Consider the following 16391-nt stretch of genomic DNA (forward strand, 5'->3'; position numbering starts at 1 on the left):
TTTTTTCCTACCGGAATCAACACGCTTCTGGAATAGCTGTTTTTTTCACAGTGTTTGCTGTAACATATGGACTGTGATGTGGCTTTCTTAGGAGGGTGCGCTTATTGTGCGCGTATAGCGCGCGTTTATCTTGTCGTTGCTGGAAAAATGGTAGGACCTCCTTCATTTGTATGGCCGAACCGGCTGGGAGAGACTTCCAGGCAGGGGTGGAGCCAAAAGCTTGGGTTGGAGGAGGGAGAGGGGGCTGGAGTAGGATTTTCTAGGGATCCTGAACGAAATGGAACCCCCGCGCTGGAGAGCCTTTGGGGCAGTGTCGCATTTGATGGGAAGGGGCATCCAGGGAATGTGCTCTCTTATTAACCTGTACATGTGGCATATCCGGGAAAGCAAATATCAAACGTTAAAAAATCCAGAATGCGGGCTTTCTCATTATCTTACAAAGGGTCTCAGTATCCTAAAATAGGGCCATCTATTCCAGAAAAGGGCCTCCTGATAGAAAGCGAAACAGGATACTTCCGATTCACAAGGGAAGGGTCCCCAAATTTACCCAAGGGGCTGTGCATTTCGAAGCGGGGCATCCTGATCCAGTACCACAGCCATTTGAGACACGCAAGGAGCCTCCTGTCCCAGAAATAGGGCCTTGTGATCAAAGAGGGTGCCCCCTTATTCAAAACAGGGGCCTCGTGATTCTTAACGAAGGCCTTCCGAGCCAGCAAAGGGCCGTTTTAACAAAGCATACGAAATACAGGACATGTTGAAGGAAGGCAACATCCCTTGAGCCCTGTTATCTGCGTGACTGCACATGAGTATATGAACATCCATGTATGCTGAGCATATCTGCTCTGCGCCTGATGCCGCTGGCGTTGATATATGGTCGGCTTTCGTGGCTTTCATAGCTCTTATCCGGGCTGCACATGCAACTCAATGTAGCTTTCAGCTCTGCGATAATATGGCAACTATTGACTTGGCGATTTCGTTCGGCAAACGTCTTCGTATCTGAAGTGTTTGCCCGCGTGTGTGACGCACAAGCACGCTTGCTCCCCTCCCCCTCCCCCCTCCCCCCCACAAACAGGCAAAGCCGTGCTTGTGTCACATCGTCCGTGCATAGACGATCACGAATGGGTGCTGTACATCAAACATTGTGTCAACCTAAAATAAAGTAAGCAACAGACACACACAAATAACTAAGCACGCACACGTTTAGGAGCGTCATGTTGCGTATTCCAGAATGCGGGGTTAACGATTCGCGAGTGAAGGAGCGAACCTTTTCGAGTGGTGACGTTTCAACTTATCTGCTAGCGGCCTTGCGAAATCTCATGTTAAACCAAAGAAGATGTTACTTTTTAAAATCGGTACGAGTGCTCAGCTGATAGCGTTGACCTGACCTACACCCAGAGCCTGAATCCTCCGCGTATCTCTACCACTTAAATTAATATGCCACATGAAATGATCAATGGATCAGACCAAGCCCAAGTCATAGATGTTTTACACGGAAGTTTGGATGCGCTCGTGAGGAAATATGGCAGGTACACTGTGACAATCTGTGAGCAGATTGAAATGGATGACATCATGCCGTATGGTCGTTGTGCGAGTGGCAACAACTATTGAATAAATGTTTGTGTGCATTGTGCGCCCGAGTATGCACCGAAATAGGATTGTGCTACTTCGCCTGACAATCTAGAACCAGCTACAGGCAACGCATATAACTTTGTATCCTCGCATGACAAGCGTCAACTAGACCAAGACGTTGTAGTTTACGGATCCTAAAAGTCAATCAAAATCAGTTTTTGTTCAGAAGATGTCGACTATGTTTTATTGATGGCCGTGCATTCAGTCTTAGTTGTATGTTTTAACGGCACAACAAATGACAACGCATTCCCTACGCACGGGCCTCCAGACGCACCAACTGCGAAACGAACGCTCTGGGAAGCGTCACGAGTAAGCCAGAGCTCACGGGACGCGCGCGGCTTGATGCCTCCGATGGCTAAGATGACGAAGCTCGCTCCGACTTGTCCATCAAGCAGCAACGAGCGGTTGAAAGAGCCTTTGGATTGAACGTGAGCGTTGCGACCAAGCTTGCAGTGGCGACAATGCCGCTGAGAAGAAACACCAGGGAATACCCGTAGCGATCCAGCAGAGAATTAGTCAGCAGGGGCACCAGAGGTCCGCCCACAGCTCCACCCAAGAAGATCACACCATAAATCTGTCCAGCGTTCTCGGCGCCAAACGTGACTGCTGTCCCCGTCACAACGATCGAGAACGTTCCCGAAAAACAGAAAAATGTGGCCCAGATCCAGAGGAGGTACATCACTTTGCCGCCCTCCGACGTGGCCTGCAGTGTGTACATGAGTGCACAAAACAAGCCTGTCAGCAAAACCATGACCGGTTTGTAGCCGAAGACGTCGCATAGGAATCCCCAAGTCAAGCGGCCCAGCATGTTGAACACGGAGGAGCCAGAGCCGACGAGTTCCAGGAAACGATCGTCCTTGATGAAAGTCTGTCCAAAGGCCTTCCACAAAGGATTTAGGATCGCGATGGAAAAATTGTTACACATGTACGCCAGAAAAAGCTGGTACATCGCCCAAGTGCGTAAAGCGTCCTTCAAAGAATAAACAGCTTGCTCTTTCGAACTCGATGAGAGGGCCGTCACATCCTCTAAGCTTCGTTCCGGCTCATCATCTTCTGCTAGAACGTCAGCCTCTTGCTTGCTGCTGAGTGGCCGGCCTACTTTTCGTCTCGGAGGATCGCAAGTCCCGAGAACCCCAATCACCTGTAGAACGGCGCACACCCCTGCCTGCAGCAGAAACACCTTCGGAACACGGTCCAGCAGCGCTGCGTCGTGGAAAAAGCCGTCCTCCTCCGGCGACACGTTGTCGGGGTTGAGGAAGCCTGTCTGGATGGTGGTGAAGAGTATGCCGCCCAGACCGTAGCCTCCGACCACCACGCCGCTCACCAAGCCTTTGCTGTTTGGGAACCACTTGTAGCCGACCAGGAGCGGCACGCCGTACACCAGCCCTACGCCCAGGCCGTTCGCCACGCCGTACGTCATCGTCACCCACGCGAGGGACGTGTCGACGGTAAGGCTGGTCAGCGCGATGGCTCCGCTGGCCACCACACTGCCCAGGAGCACGACGACGCGGGGGCCACGACGCTGGTACAGTACGCTGCCGGGCAGCAGGGTCAGTCCCTCGGCGATCCCCAGCGCCGTGCCCACCCACACCGTCTGACCGTAGCTCACGTCCTGGCCGCCGCGCACGTGGAGGTACGACGTCAGGTAGGTGGTGAGGTTACCGAAGGTGAACATGCTGCCCATGGAGAGCTGCAGCAGGAAGCCGGACGCGAGGGCCAGCACGCCCCTTGCCGGAAGCGACCGGAAGGAGTCGGCTAGCCGCCGGAAGTAGGGTGTTTCCGTTGCCATGTGCTGCCGCTCTCCTGCCAACAGATTGTATATGGTCATCGTGATGCAGATTATATGTACCCCTGTCGTCAATATACACTCATCGTGGGCATCATATTCTGCTCACAGATCATTTCCGGTCGGCGCACTTAATGGCTCACGGAAAACGGCGCATATATATATATATATATATATATATATATATATCATTTTTCATATATATATATATATATATATATATATATATATACGTATATCTATATATTATATATGTCGTCATCAGAGCATGTGATGTCTATTACTTACCAAGCTACCATTCGGTACCACTCACCTTCCGACTGGGCTGCCGTCGACGGGTTTAGTGATCCTCAAGTTTAGTGGAGATCAGCGTGAATTGTGCATTGTAGGTGTTGTCGGGAAAGCCTGTGATGCACATTGCTCATCCGCGATCATTTTCTATTTTCATTCCATCCGAGTGAGGAAACGCAGCGACGCAAGTAGTGACTGGGATTATTGGTTGTAGGTAGAAGCCATCTGATACTTTTTAAAGCTTGGACATTTGGACAACCTGATTTTTTACACTTTTGGACCGACAGCTAGTCCATTTGTAGATTTCTATTGAACATCAGATAGGAGCTCCCAGAAAGGGACACCTATGATATAACGGTGCACATGCATATGTGCATATATTTTCAGCTGCATGGGCAGCGTTCTTGAGCGCCTTTGGAGGCGTAGCATTAAGTTATTGCATTGAAAAACCGAACACCACATTGTTTCCTTGAGGTCAATATATCATGGACAACGACCCTGCCGCTCAAGTGCTGAGCGTTCTCAGTTAATCCCATCTCGCGCTGTAAGCCAACATAAAATGCAAGGTATCTTTATCGCAGCATGCAACGAAAAGGCCACGCCACGGCTCTTTCAAGTGCGGTCCCATCTGCTGTTTGCGTAGCTTACGGATGTTGACCTGTGACATTACATTTATGGCTACACTTTGGTGAGGAATGCACTTTGATATTAAAGTGCTCCCCATGCTCGATGACGCAATCAACCGGTAGGATAAAGGCTATATATCGAGTGTAAACATCTAACTGATATTATGGGATAACTGGAGTTTTTGTGTTGCTGCCTGTTCCGTTTCCGATCTGTATTATTTTTAAGCCACTTTAAGAATACAGGTAATGAGTAAACAAGAAGATTACAGGCTATACGTACTTGGTTCAAATTGCTATGATTCATTAAGACTACAGGTAATGTTTGTGAAACACATCAGTCATGAGCCCGTTTTGATCCGCATATTCGGAGGTACAGCTCTTTTGCGCAATTATGATTAAAGTGAATGTTCCACATTTGAAGATATCAAAGCAGGCATCAGATATGACGAAATCAGCTCACTTATGACTAACAGCATACTTTTAATCGGAAAGGACTGCTCTAGACAACAAAACAACTCTATTTAGTAAATGTGCTCCTTAATACATCATTTTTTGATCACTGCATGGAACGTCTGCATGACGCTAGAAGTGTGAGTAGGCAGTGCGAGGTTGCAACCCTCGCTCTCACTTGTGGCACTTCAACTTGCCGAGAGATGGCAGTGGCGTTGCTGGGCGTATTTGCTAAAACAAGTATCGTGAACTCGTGTTATTGGCCCTTTCTCGTGCTCTTCTTACGCATTTGTTCGATATTTTCTGGTTTTACTTGAATTCGCATACGGGGCTTTGGTGCTTTTCTTGAGAATTGTCCATATTTGTATGGGGTTTTGAATAAATAGCTTCTGCTAGCCGGCCAGTTTGGAGCGCAAGCACACTCCAGACGTTTCACTGTGGTATGCGATTACACAAATCAAGTATACCGCATATAAACACTCGCATTAATATAGAAATATAATCCTACTTCGGAGGTGCTTGTAGATCAAAGAGTATTCACCGCTTTCATCGGTATACACCCATAGATAATTTTAGTTGGAATATATAGAACACATGTTCTATATGAATTGATACTCGTAGCCATGCTTTTGTTTCTAAGAAATCGTCTCTCTCTCTCTCTCTCTCTCTCTCTCTCGTCTCTTCTCTCCTCTCTCTCTATCTCTCTCTCTCTCTCTCTCTCTCTCTTCTCTCTCTTCTCTCTCCTCTCTCTTCTCTCTCTCCTCTCTCTCCTCTCTCTCTCATTCTCCTCTCTCTCTCTTCTCTCTCTCTCTCTCTCTCTCTCTCTCTCTCTCTCTCTCTCCTCTCTCTCTCCTCTGCTCTCTCTCCTCTCTCTCTCTCTCTCCTCCTCTCTCTCTCTCTCCTCTTCTCTCTCTCTCTCTCTCTCTCTCTCTCTCTCTCTCTCTCTCTCTCCTCCTCTCTCTCTCTCCTCTCTCTCTCTCTCTCTCTCTCTCTCTCTCTCTCTCTTTTTGAAGTCTGGCATTCTGACCAGGCGGGTGATCCCGGGCCGAAAGTACAGTGATTTGTCCATTAGATATAAAGTGGGAAGAAACATGTGTGGGAGTTTGGGGGTGTGCTCAGCTCTAAGCCAACAGTGCTGTGACGACGCAGTCGCCCGGCACTGAGAGCGCCCTGAGGCCGACAGTGTGCTTCTACTGCTTTGCTGATCGCAAAACATTGAGGTGACCGAATTTCGGCGCTACGAAAGCGAAATGCCCTGTCCTCATACTATTTAGTGCTTGCTCACCTGCTGAAGGTTTCTCGACAGATGCTGACTGGTAAGCAGGTAACGTCTGTCCTCCAAACGCCCTCTGCTCCACAAATGTTCTCTGTTCCAGAGATGCTGTCTGCTCCACAGATGCTGTCTGCTCCACAGATTCTATGTGCTGCCCGGCCTGCGTCTGCTGCCTATCCAACGCAAGTTCACCACCTGCTGTATGTTCCCGGACGACTACCCATTATGCAAGTGTGCATTTGATGTCATTGGTTTGCTCGCCTGATAACAGAGACACGACTCAATGATAAGAGGCGCCCGAGGCCTTGAACTATAACAGACAGGATGAGGGTTCAAATAACTGTTTCCAGCGTTATCGTTATGCATCTTTTCTGTCTTAGAGCGACCATCCGTTTTTTTCTGAGACAAGGTATTACCCTGCATGGGCGTAGGAACAGGGCGGGCCAGGTGGGCCATGCCCCCCCCCCCTCACTTTTCAAGGTGGTGGGGGGGAGGCCAGCAGTGTTAACTGCCCCCCCCCCCCAGTTTTCAGATAACTGTTGTTTTTAGCTTACTTTTGCACCACATTTAAAGATACATGCCGATTTAACTAGTTCACCAGCCATCTCCCTCAAGATTCGTCACCTTTTTCGTTTGCTTATTGGCCACCGCCCAGTGTCACAACCGCAGGCCGACGCCGCGCGACCTATGGAGACTGGAACGCCGGGTATTCAGGCTGTTGTTGCTACGACTTGCGAGCGCATATGTTCAAAACCGTCTTACATAGCTTTTTATCAGCAATCAATTCTGACTGAATCTTAAACATTTTAAGACGAACATGGATTAGCCACGTTAATGCAAGCTTAGGACCCCGTTTCATCTACAATCTATGCTCAGGAATTCCTCAATATCTTTGAAGAAAACAGAAAGCACGGAACTGGAGCCTGTGTTACAATTATTGGACCACCTTTGGCGATCAGGGATGTTATTGCATGAGTTTCTGTGCTGATCCGGGGCCAACTGCGCGGGTCAGAAGGCCTCCCGTGTCAGGGAGGTCTTCAGGGAGGGAGGGAGGGGAACAATGTGATATGATATATCCTTTCCACGGCTTCCGGATCGACCAAGAGATCTCGCCCCGTGTCGCCAGAATGACAGCCAGAAGACGCTTCGCGATGGGACGGAATGGCCCTTCAGCTCTTGACCGGAACCGGTAATGAGCCCTAGGTGTTCTTCTCAAGGGGCCTCTTTCCCGGAAGGAAATAATGGGCCTCATTGTTGTTTAGTAGAGTAGAGTAGAGGTCTCATTATTGTTAAATATAGTAGGTCGAAATAAATGTTTAAAAACAAGCAAGACCATCCCATGTTTGCCTAAGAGCATTCATTTTTCAGAATGGATTAGTGAAAAGTGCATCAAAAGGTTTGAACATGCCCGCCCGCAACCTCGAGAGCAAGGACAGCGATGGTCTGGGTTGCAGCTTCCGTAAAATCGAACGTCGTCGACCACTGCAAGTGCCACTAGACGGCGGGTGCCGTGTCAATTTGTCTTCTGGACAGATTGATAGCTACAGAAACACGAAAAATAGAAAATCTACCCTTACTACCCTGACTCTTCCAGTTCCACCACCAGATTCCAGCACCACTTCGCGGTGCTTTATGAGCCAATCTGCTCTCATCATGAGTCTAAAAATCGCACAAGTAAAATATGCGCCCAGACTGCCTTGTAGATGTAAGACTTGATGTCCCAAAGCGTCCAAAGGTACTACTTTCAGAAGCGTCATCATTTTCTTCCACCCGTTGGCCACGACTCAGTATTACTTGCTGAGCTGACGCTGCGCAGCCTATTGAGACTGCAACGCCTGGCGTCGAGGTTTCTTGAACTAAGATTTGCGGGTACGCCTGCTCAAAATTATGTCACTCATAACTTGCATTTCTAACCGATTTAAGTGTTTAGTGGTAATTATTTCACAACCGTTATCATTTTCGCTCACCGGTGGGCCGTGACGAAAAGTTAACCACTAAGCTGGCGCTCCGCGCACTATGGAGACTGCAGCGCCTGGTGTCGAGGTTTTTGTTGCCAAGATTTGCGAGCGCGCATGTTAAGAGCCGCGTTGTATAAATTGCATCACTAATTGATTCTGACTGAATGTTGAATATCTCCAGACAAACATGCCTTGGCGATGAGTTGTGAGAGTGGCACGAGACGCCACTAGGCGGAAAGATAAAAAAGATTGTCTTTGTGTCATAATCATCTTTTACCCACGCTATCTTGTAATATTCCAGCCAAAGGCGTTGGTGGGGGGGGGGGGGGCAACTCAGCATGGGGGGCTGGGCCCTCACAAGATAATACAAATAGACACCCGTGCATTAAATGTTTATGATGGCCTTCAGTATTCCATCACAAGCTTGCATGTTTTTGTACACTGTAACCTTTTTCCTTATTCTGGGTGCACACTTTGCTCGTTTTTGGTACGTACATCTATTCTGTTTACCTTAGGGCAATACCGGCGCGAACGAAGGAGATGTAAGCGTTGGCTCACATTCAGTGCTCTCAACGTTGCCGTTCCGTGGAATGCGCAGTTTAGTGGTTTTGGTTGTATTATGAGGTAAGGTACCTTGGCGGTTTCTTTGCAGTTACGGGTTCATCACCATCGTCATGTGCAGCATTAGCACGATCATAAGCCAACATACCTTCTGAGCATTGGAAGAATGGAACTTATATTGTTTGCTTGTGTCGTTTACTATGCTCAGATGATCCAGAAAACATATTTTCTGCGTGAAACGCTTCATATGTGACAGCCTGTAAGTTTGAAGTTCAGAGTTCAAGTTCAAGTCTAGTTGGTGCCTGGTTCAAATTTGGAACCAAGCATGATCCACAACTTTGGTTAACTTTACCCATAATTAAATCACAGACATGTAAACTAAAATTATCAGGGGAATTACTTGGCCATGTGTTGTGGCAATGCCATTTATAATGTGCTGATGTCAAGTGCAATGAAAGCGTTTTTGCCTGCATTTTGCCTGCATTTTTGAAAAATGGCAGATCACCTCTGGGTGGTATGTTTTCCAGAGATTACCTCCCAGCAGCATCTATATTTTTGGACTCATTGATATGTATTTCTTGAAATTTTAGAACAACACAGATGATCTGCGAGGATCTTGGCACAAAATGACCATTGAAGTGTGCATGCCTAAGAGCTCCAATCATCATCATTTGGTGTGATTATGTGGGAAGGGCTGTGCTCCTGTTCTTCCTTGTCCTGTACCCCCCCCCCCCCCCCCCCCAGCATGCTTGACTTGGATTGAAGCTCAGGTGTTGGATTGCTGAGATCACATTGAAATATGTGATGTTAATTAATCATGCAAAGAAGCAAGTGTTAATGCCTTTTGTTTGAACCACTTAAAACATGTAAATACTGAAATGTGCCATGAAAGCATCCTTCACTCATATATCATAGTTATATTTTGTCTGCCGACATCATGTTTGGCTGATCAGTTAAACAGTGATGAGCAGCATCTTTTGCCATTCTCTAATCCTAATGCATTAGCAATGTCCTGCAAATGATTGTATGAGTAACAGCTGCGCTGGCAAACTGCAACTTTGCCACTGGTTTTAGATGCCAGATGGTTTGATATGAGTTACATATAGGTGCATATAGGTCTACAAATTCTAATAATTTCTGTGGTTTTAAATTAAAGTGTGAATATGGCTGTTTTTGACTTCAGTCTACCATACCATCATCATAATTTCTCACCTACTAAATAAGGTCTGTATATGCACGTTAATCTAAAATTCAATGAGTGCTAAGTGGTTTGTGTAGCCAGTGCTAAGGTCTGGAGAGTTTGGAGTTGCATGCAAGTATCTTTGAGAATAATTGCATACTTTTGTGTTTTGGGTACATGAAATAGCTTGCAAGTAGATTGTCTCCTAGTAACTTATATTATGTTATACCTCCACCTGTTGAGGGTCATCCCTACACCTGGGGTGTTAACTGTAGCATGCGCCAGGCTCTCGTGCTGTGAACTTGTGGGTTGAGTGCACAACATGTCAAGTTACAAACCAGAAGCTACATTTGTTTTAAGTGAAAATAGATTGTTTTGTAACAAAAACATTGTAGACAATGATAACTTGAATATAATGAAGTGCATCCAGTGATTGACATGAATTTTCTATTGCTGTAGATATTCATTCTTTTCTGAGTGGCATTGTATGCATGATGAGGGGTGTCCATGAGAAGAGAGTGCTGACATCTAAATCCACTATTTATTTCTGATCTAGTAGAGAAATTAACCCAGAATGCTATGTGACACCCCATTCCATGTTACACTTAGGTTAGGAACTCTCTGATATCAGTCATTATGGGGTGAAAAGCCTTCAACATAAATGTTCTGCATGAGTGTGGATGTGTTTCATTATCAGTAGCAGACAAATCTCTATGATGTGCATCCAGCAAGATCTGATGATGGCCAGACAAAGTTCTTAGGTGATGGCTGCCTTGGGATATTTTATTGGTGTGGGCTTGTTAATATACACCTGGATTTTCATACAACCCCACATAAAAAGATCAAGAGATATAGTTAAGGGAGATAAGTGGCTGTAACTTTCATCTTGCTGCTGACAAGCTGGTTCCAGCAGTGGCTTTGGAGTCAGTCCAGGGTACTGATTGATATTTGTGGCATTGTGTCATTTTGTTAAGACCACTGATTCCCTCTGCATTTTCCAGGCCATGGTACAAGTTTTTTCCTAAACACCATCTTAAGATAGCATTTACTAGTGACAATCATAGCCTCTCCATCTTTGACTGCAAAGGTCAAATACAGCAGGCTAGCATGTCTAGAATAGCGGTCTAGCTTTGAGACTCATGTGACCCTAAAGGTGAATTCTGTGGGATGGTGCAAGGGCTTAGTTTACACCTCACCTGGGGCCTCTTCCTGTTCCTCAGCATATCACATTACAGATATTATGAAGTCATTTGGTCAGAAGTGGGCCTCCTCACTGAACCACATTACTGTGCTGTATTGATGACACATGCTGGTGTGCATGCACAATCACCTTGGCTGGTGGTCAGATTTCCTGGAGGTAATGCTGGTTAACTCAGCTGTCATAGGTTCCTGTGATTCCTATTGCTGCAGTAAATGACCGATGTCATGTGTTTCGTGAAATGCATCATTTGAGAGAAATGGTCCAAGAAACCATATCACACTCACAAAACAGGAAGAGCAAACAAACCTTGCTGAGTAGTTTTTAGCTAGAGACCTTTTAGAGTACCAGTCATATTCCCATCATAAGGATGGAGGAAATGTCTTGTGGGTAGCAAAATAAGTTGCAACTGTTCCACTCTGTGGGAATGGACGCCGAATTCGAGGATGCCCTGCTCTCGGCCAAGAAATGGAATGTGGTTGTCGAGTTCGCTACGGGAGCGGCGTCACACATGCTTAACCAGTCTTCAGATGATGGTTACAGGACCGGTGCTCTCAGGGCCGAAGGTTTCCAGACCACGTCATGCCCCCTGGTGACCTTGGAGCTGTCGGCGTTGTGACCTGGCGCGTTATCGTGCAGCCATATTTCAGCGAGTGCCGGCGTGCGCTGGCCAGTGCCGTGCTCACTCATCTGATGGACCACGAGTAGACCGGCACGCCACCTAGGCCCGTGGGTCGTGGACGTCACCCAGCCGGGCTCCGAGAATGCCCAAACAGCCGCGGGACAGCGGCCGCGTCACCTTCTACCCGTACGACCGGCAGTACGGCTGGCGGCCCTCGATCGGCGATCAGGACGCGCTCTCGTCCCAGCTGTACTCGGGGTGCGTCGGGCAGCACGGGGCGCTCGCGCACCGGCGCCGTGGTGGGCTCGATACTCGCCATCGGTGGTGTTTATTGTCCGCCGGCCATGACCGGCGCTAGAGATTGCGGGGCGTGATGCGATGTTTGCACGCATTAGAATTGGACGCAATGGGATGGAGGTTTCTAACTTGGTGGTTTTGCTGAGCATGCAGCTTTGGGTGTTTTGTGGAGGTGCCCTTGGCTTGACTGATTGCCATGTATGTGCACGGGTTTCTTCCAAGGTCTTACCATTTGTTGTTACTCAGTGTTCTAAGAATATTATCTGTAAAGTATTTGCAGATTCTTTAAATTTCAGTCCAGCATTGAGTAACTGATATTCTTCTAACAGTGCTACCATGCCGAGCAGTTTAAGTGCGTTTTATCAGTAGGAGTTAAGTTTAGTTTTAAAAGCGTTCTCCTCCGACCAACTCGATATTTCATGGAATGACTTTTGGCCCTCGCCAGGATTTCTCCGGTAGCCACATATGACGACGCACAAGGAGGAGCCGTATTCAACCTGGAGTTTTCAGAAGACGGGTGAGTAATTGGTCGTACCAACCCATTGTAGTTCTGTCCGTATGTGCCACTGTGTGTGCCTCACGCTCCCGATCTGTCGGCCAGGGTTGAACGGCCATGATCAGGCAACGTTTGCAAGCGTGATTCTGAGCACAGTCATCAAAATATGTCTTTAATGTGACCTAAGTGGTCGCGTACCTAACCGCGCGAGCTGTAGAAGTGGCCGCATGTGTTGAGCCTCGACGCGGCTGGCGCCGGCCGGCCGGCGCGACCGGCGTCTGACGGCCGGCTCCGTCTGTCTTTCTGGCAGCAAGGTGCTGGCCGCCGCCTGCGAGCGACGCTGTGTGCTGCTGTTCGACACGCTCACGCGGCGGATCGTGCACACCGTCGAGAACGCTCACCAGGGCTTCGTCAACTGCGTCAAGTGAGCGGCGGTTGCTGTCCTGTCGCTGCCGTTGCTAGTGTCGTGAAAATGTCCACTGGACAAACTGCTCATGGTCTGAAAGGTTATGCAGTGGTAGTTAATGTCGCCAATGGACCCTACCACAGCCGTGCTATCCACCCAGACGTCTCTTCCCAAACGCTCCAACGGCGGGTGGTGTACTGTGAAATACACATGACATACCCGTAGACCATACAACGCAGACCGTTACGCGCTGTCTCGCTCTGGCGAAGTCGTTGGCGCATGCGCCGTATGTAGATGGGTCGGCGTGGATGGTCGCGAGTGCCGTCTACGCTGGCTGCCGCCAGGTTCCTGGACTGTCGCATGTTCGCCTCGTGCTCGGACGACAAGACGGTGGCGATCTGGGACGTGCGCAACCTGCGCCAGAAGGTGCACTGCCTGGAGGCGCACGCCAACTGGGTCAAGAACATCGAGTACCTGCCGCACAAGAGCCTGCTGGTGACCTCCGGCTTCGACAGCAGCATCTACACCTGGAACCTCAACAACATCGGGTCAGCGTCCGCGTTAACTTTTAAGATTGACCGCTGCCACGTCGAGAACGTAACCAGCCAGGGTCATTGTTTCCGACTGTAACGTCAACAGCACCCCGTCAGTGCTGTCATACGTCCGTAGCGATCCGCAGCGCCCTGCTGGATCCTGTCAGCACCGGCCTGGGAGGCTCCGGGCTCTTCCCGCGCCGGCGGCGCCCCTGATCGGCTGACGTCCGCGTTGCGTCCAGGGGCTGCGAGCAGCGGGCGCAGCATACGCGTGTGCTGCACGCCAGCGGCCTGATGCGCATCAGCCTGACGCCAGACTTCAGCAAGCTCGTCATCTGTACCAACAACGGCTACCTCATGGTGGTGCACGACGTCGACTTCGACACCATGCAGGAGGACCTGCGCGGTTTCAAGGTGGGCAGCGTGACGCGCGCCAGAGAGCGGCGCTCGAGTGAAGTGTTGCATGTGTTCGGGGACGAATGTGTTGCATGTTTTCAGGCCCGCTGTGTCGGGATTCGTCCTTCGTACCGTCGTCTCCCGCTTCCGCCGTAATCACACTGCCCCTCGACAGTAACACCGGGGAAGTAAGTCAGATTTTAGGTGCGCGCCGGCGGTTCCCGCTCGCTGTCAGTCACGGTCGGTGAGCTTCTCGACAGCCTCGCCAGCGCCCCACGGCGGCGTCAGCATCAGCGCAGTGGCCTGGACCTCCGGTTACCTCCGGTTGACTTGGCCCCTGTGCCGCCAGCCGAGCTTGTACAAGCTGATGCAGATCAGCAAGACGCCGTTCCCGGCTGCCGCCCGCTACACCCACCTGTTCGACCTGGGCCGCCGACGCAACCGGATCGAGTTCATCACCGACTTCCCCGAGGGTAGGGCCGGCGCCGCGCCGCCAGGTGTCTGCACCAGCGCTGTCCAGGCGGCCACGCGGCAGCACCAGTCGCGTGCTGCCGGGGATTCAGACATAGGGCACGGCGTAGAACAAGACATGCCCGATCGGCCTGCGCTTGTCACTCACCGTCCCTTTCCAGTGGTGATGCGATTTGCTGCGTTATTTGGAAATCGAATATGAAATTCATTGTCCAGCACCCTGTACTGGTCTGAAGGGGGAACTAGCCGCGCTAGCTGCTTGGGAAAATGGTTGTAGCGGTGCCAAATGCTGAATGTTGTTCGGTCCGACAGGGAACGAGGCCGACATGATCGCGTCGCTGGCCATGCACCCCCTCAGTTGGTGCGTGGCGAGTCGCAACACGAGCGGCGACGACGCCACCGAGTGGACGTGCGTGCACGACATTCAGGACGAGCACCTGCCACCGGCCGCGCTCGACCCGGACGCCTCGCACGACCCGCCCGAGCAGGAGCCGGCGCCGGAGCCCGCGCCCGAGCCAGCGCCCGAGCCGGCGCCCGAGCCGGCGCGGCCGGCCGAGGCCGATCCGGTGCGCGAGCTGCAGGACATCGCCGCCACCGCCGGCTCGCTCTTCACCATCCGCGTCAACGAGAACCGCGCCGCCGACGACGGCGAGGCGGCGGACGCGCGGCGCCGGCCCATCATGCAGATCCGCTTCAACGCCACGCTGCGGCACGCCGGCAACGGCGAGACAGCGCCGGCCGGCGGCGGGCTCATCCAGGCGCTGGCCGGCCGCAGCATCGAGCTACGCGCGCCCTCCGCCGACATGGTGGAGGCGCTGGAGATCATCCGTGAGCACCGACGCCGGCAGCGCGCCGTCGAGCGCGGCGTGTCGCCCGATGACGACGCCGACGCGCAGGGCCCGTTCATCATCCGCGCCGGGCCGTCGCGGCTGGGCGGCGGCGCCGAGTCTGTGCTGCTAATCGGCTCGCAGGCGAGCGCGCGCGAGCGCTACCGGCATGTCGACTTCGGCCACAGGATCGCGCAGAACGTGCCGCGGCTGGCGCGCTTCATCGAAGAGCCGAACCTGCAGCTGACGCACGGCTATATCAAAGAGTTGTGCTTCAGCGCCGACGGCCGCCTGCTTTGCTCGCCGTTCGGCTACGGCGTGCGGCTGCTGGCGTTCAGCGAGGCCGGCCAGGAGCTGAGTGCGTGCGCGGCGGGTGGGCCGCGCCGCCTGCACGAGCTGGCCGCCACCACGTCACATCGCTGCGCGGTCGTGTCGGCCCGCTTCTCGCCGGTCGAGTGTCTGCTGGTGACGGGCTGCCTGGGCGGCGGCGTGGTGTGGCACCAGCCTCGGCTCGCCTCCTGAGGCCGACCGGCTCGCCTCCTGAGGCCGGCCGGCTCGCTCCTCCCACCCGCACTCCGCTGTGATAGGCGCCGCCGGGCCGGCCGCACGCACAACCGCCGGCGACGCGCGGCCGCGGCTGGTCCGTCAGCTGTGGCGTCAGGGCAGGGCGCGCGAACCACAGACGCGGTGTGGCGGCCGGCCGATCCGACGTTTGGAAGCGCGCGGGGCGCACCGGGTGACGCACCAGCCTGCGCGTGACCGCGCGTCACCAGATGCCGGTGCTCGCTCATCGAATGAGTTAATTGGTGATGTGCTGTGCCCGGCGGTTGCGATTTTCTGTGGGCGAAGGTGCCGGCACCTCGCCAGCGCAGGTGTGATTCTGCAGCAGTCAGGGCCGGCGCCGGTCGGCTGTTCTTCCGATGCCGCGGGCACGTCGTCGCGGCTGCGCAGCGCAGGCGCCGGCGCCTCTTATTCGTGTTTCCAATAAATAGGTCATATGTCGTGCGTTGTATTTCGATGATCTTGCGATTGGCATGCCGGGAACCACAAGAGAGTACATTTGCATTCCATATAACACTTGTGGTTTCCACAAACGGGAGGAAAACTCGATGCTAGCTCTGAGCGTTCACATTCCACAATGAGGGACCGAATTATCAAACATCGATAGTGTAATTGACAAGCATCAAAACTCACGACCGCACAGGAGTAAGAAGAAATTGTCAGCAAAATGTAGCGCCACCATGCACTGGACAATCGCCATTATAAAGGAGTAAAACACCGCACAGCAACACGACCATGTCCGTCGGGAATCCCGGCGGACGCCGCCCGAGCTGGCGGGCCGCCGGCGCCGACCCGTCCACCGTTGGCACCCGGCTGGAGCGCGAGGCTCG

The 16391-nt window shown here is 51.6% G+C and overlaps 2 protein-coding genes across 2 annotated transcripts; one reads left to right on the top strand and one right to left on the bottom strand.

Annotated features, from left to right (window-relative positions):
• Positions 1-1879: 1879 nt before the first annotated feature.
• Positions 1880-3457, bottom strand: LOC119111171 (putative MFS-type transporter YhjX). Its single transcript, XM_037234997.1, has 2 exons — positions 2771-3457; positions 1880-1906 (listed from the first exon to the last, which is right to left on the bottom strand). The coding sequence occupies exons 1-2, from the start codon at positions 3455-3457 to the stop codon at positions 1880-1882; spliced, it is 714 nt and encodes a 237-aa protein (XP_037090892.1).
• Positions 3458-8556: 5099 nt separating this feature from the next.
• On the top strand, positions 8557-16001 carry LOC119111173 (DDB1- and CUL4-associated factor 10 homolog). Its single transcript, XM_037234998.1, has 10 exons — positions 8557-8637; positions 11603-11832; positions 12317-12388; positions 12678-12791; positions 13118-13321; positions 13549-13720; positions 14052-14175; positions 14486-14676; positions 14932-15001; positions 15044-16001. The coding sequence occupies exons 2-10, from the start codon at positions 11717-11719 to the stop codon at positions 15520-15522; spliced, it is 1542 nt and encodes a 513-aa protein (XP_037090893.1). The 5' UTR covers positions 8557-8637; positions 11603-11716; the 3' UTR covers positions 15523-16001.
• Positions 16002-16391: the final 390 nt, after the last annotated feature.

The sequence above is a fragment of the Pollicipes pollicipes genome, unplaced genomic scaffold (assembly GCF_011947565.3).
Source record: "Pollicipes pollicipes isolate AB1234 unplaced genomic scaffold, Ppol_2.1 Scaffold_7261;HRSCAF=8764_pilon_pilon_pilon, whole genome shotgun sequence".
Lineage (NCBI taxonomy): Eukaryota > Metazoa > Arthropoda > Thecostraca > Pollicipedomorpha > Pollicipedidae > Pollicipes > Pollicipes pollicipes.

Coding starts and splice junctions, on each gene's coding strand:
- LOC119111171 (XM_037234997.1), bottom strand. CDS start 3,457: ATGACCATATACAATCTGTTGGCAGGAGAGCGGCAGCACATGGCAACG. Junction 1,907..2,770: donor GGGTGTGCGCCGTTCTACAG/GTGATTGGGGTT, acceptor TTCGTTTCGCAG/TTGGTGCGTCTGGAGGCCCG.
- LOC119111173 (XM_037234998.1), top strand. CDS start 11,717: ATGCCCAAACAGCCGCGGGACAGCGGCCGCGTCACCTTCTACCCGTAC. Junction 13,322..13,548: donor TGGAACCTCAACAACATCGG/GTCAGCGTCCGC, acceptor CGTTGCGTCCAG/GGGCTGCGAGCAGCGGGCGC. Junction 14,176..14,485: donor CATCACCGACTTCCCCGAGG/GTAGGGCCGGCG, acceptor TCGGTCCGACAG/GGAACGAGGCCGACATGATC.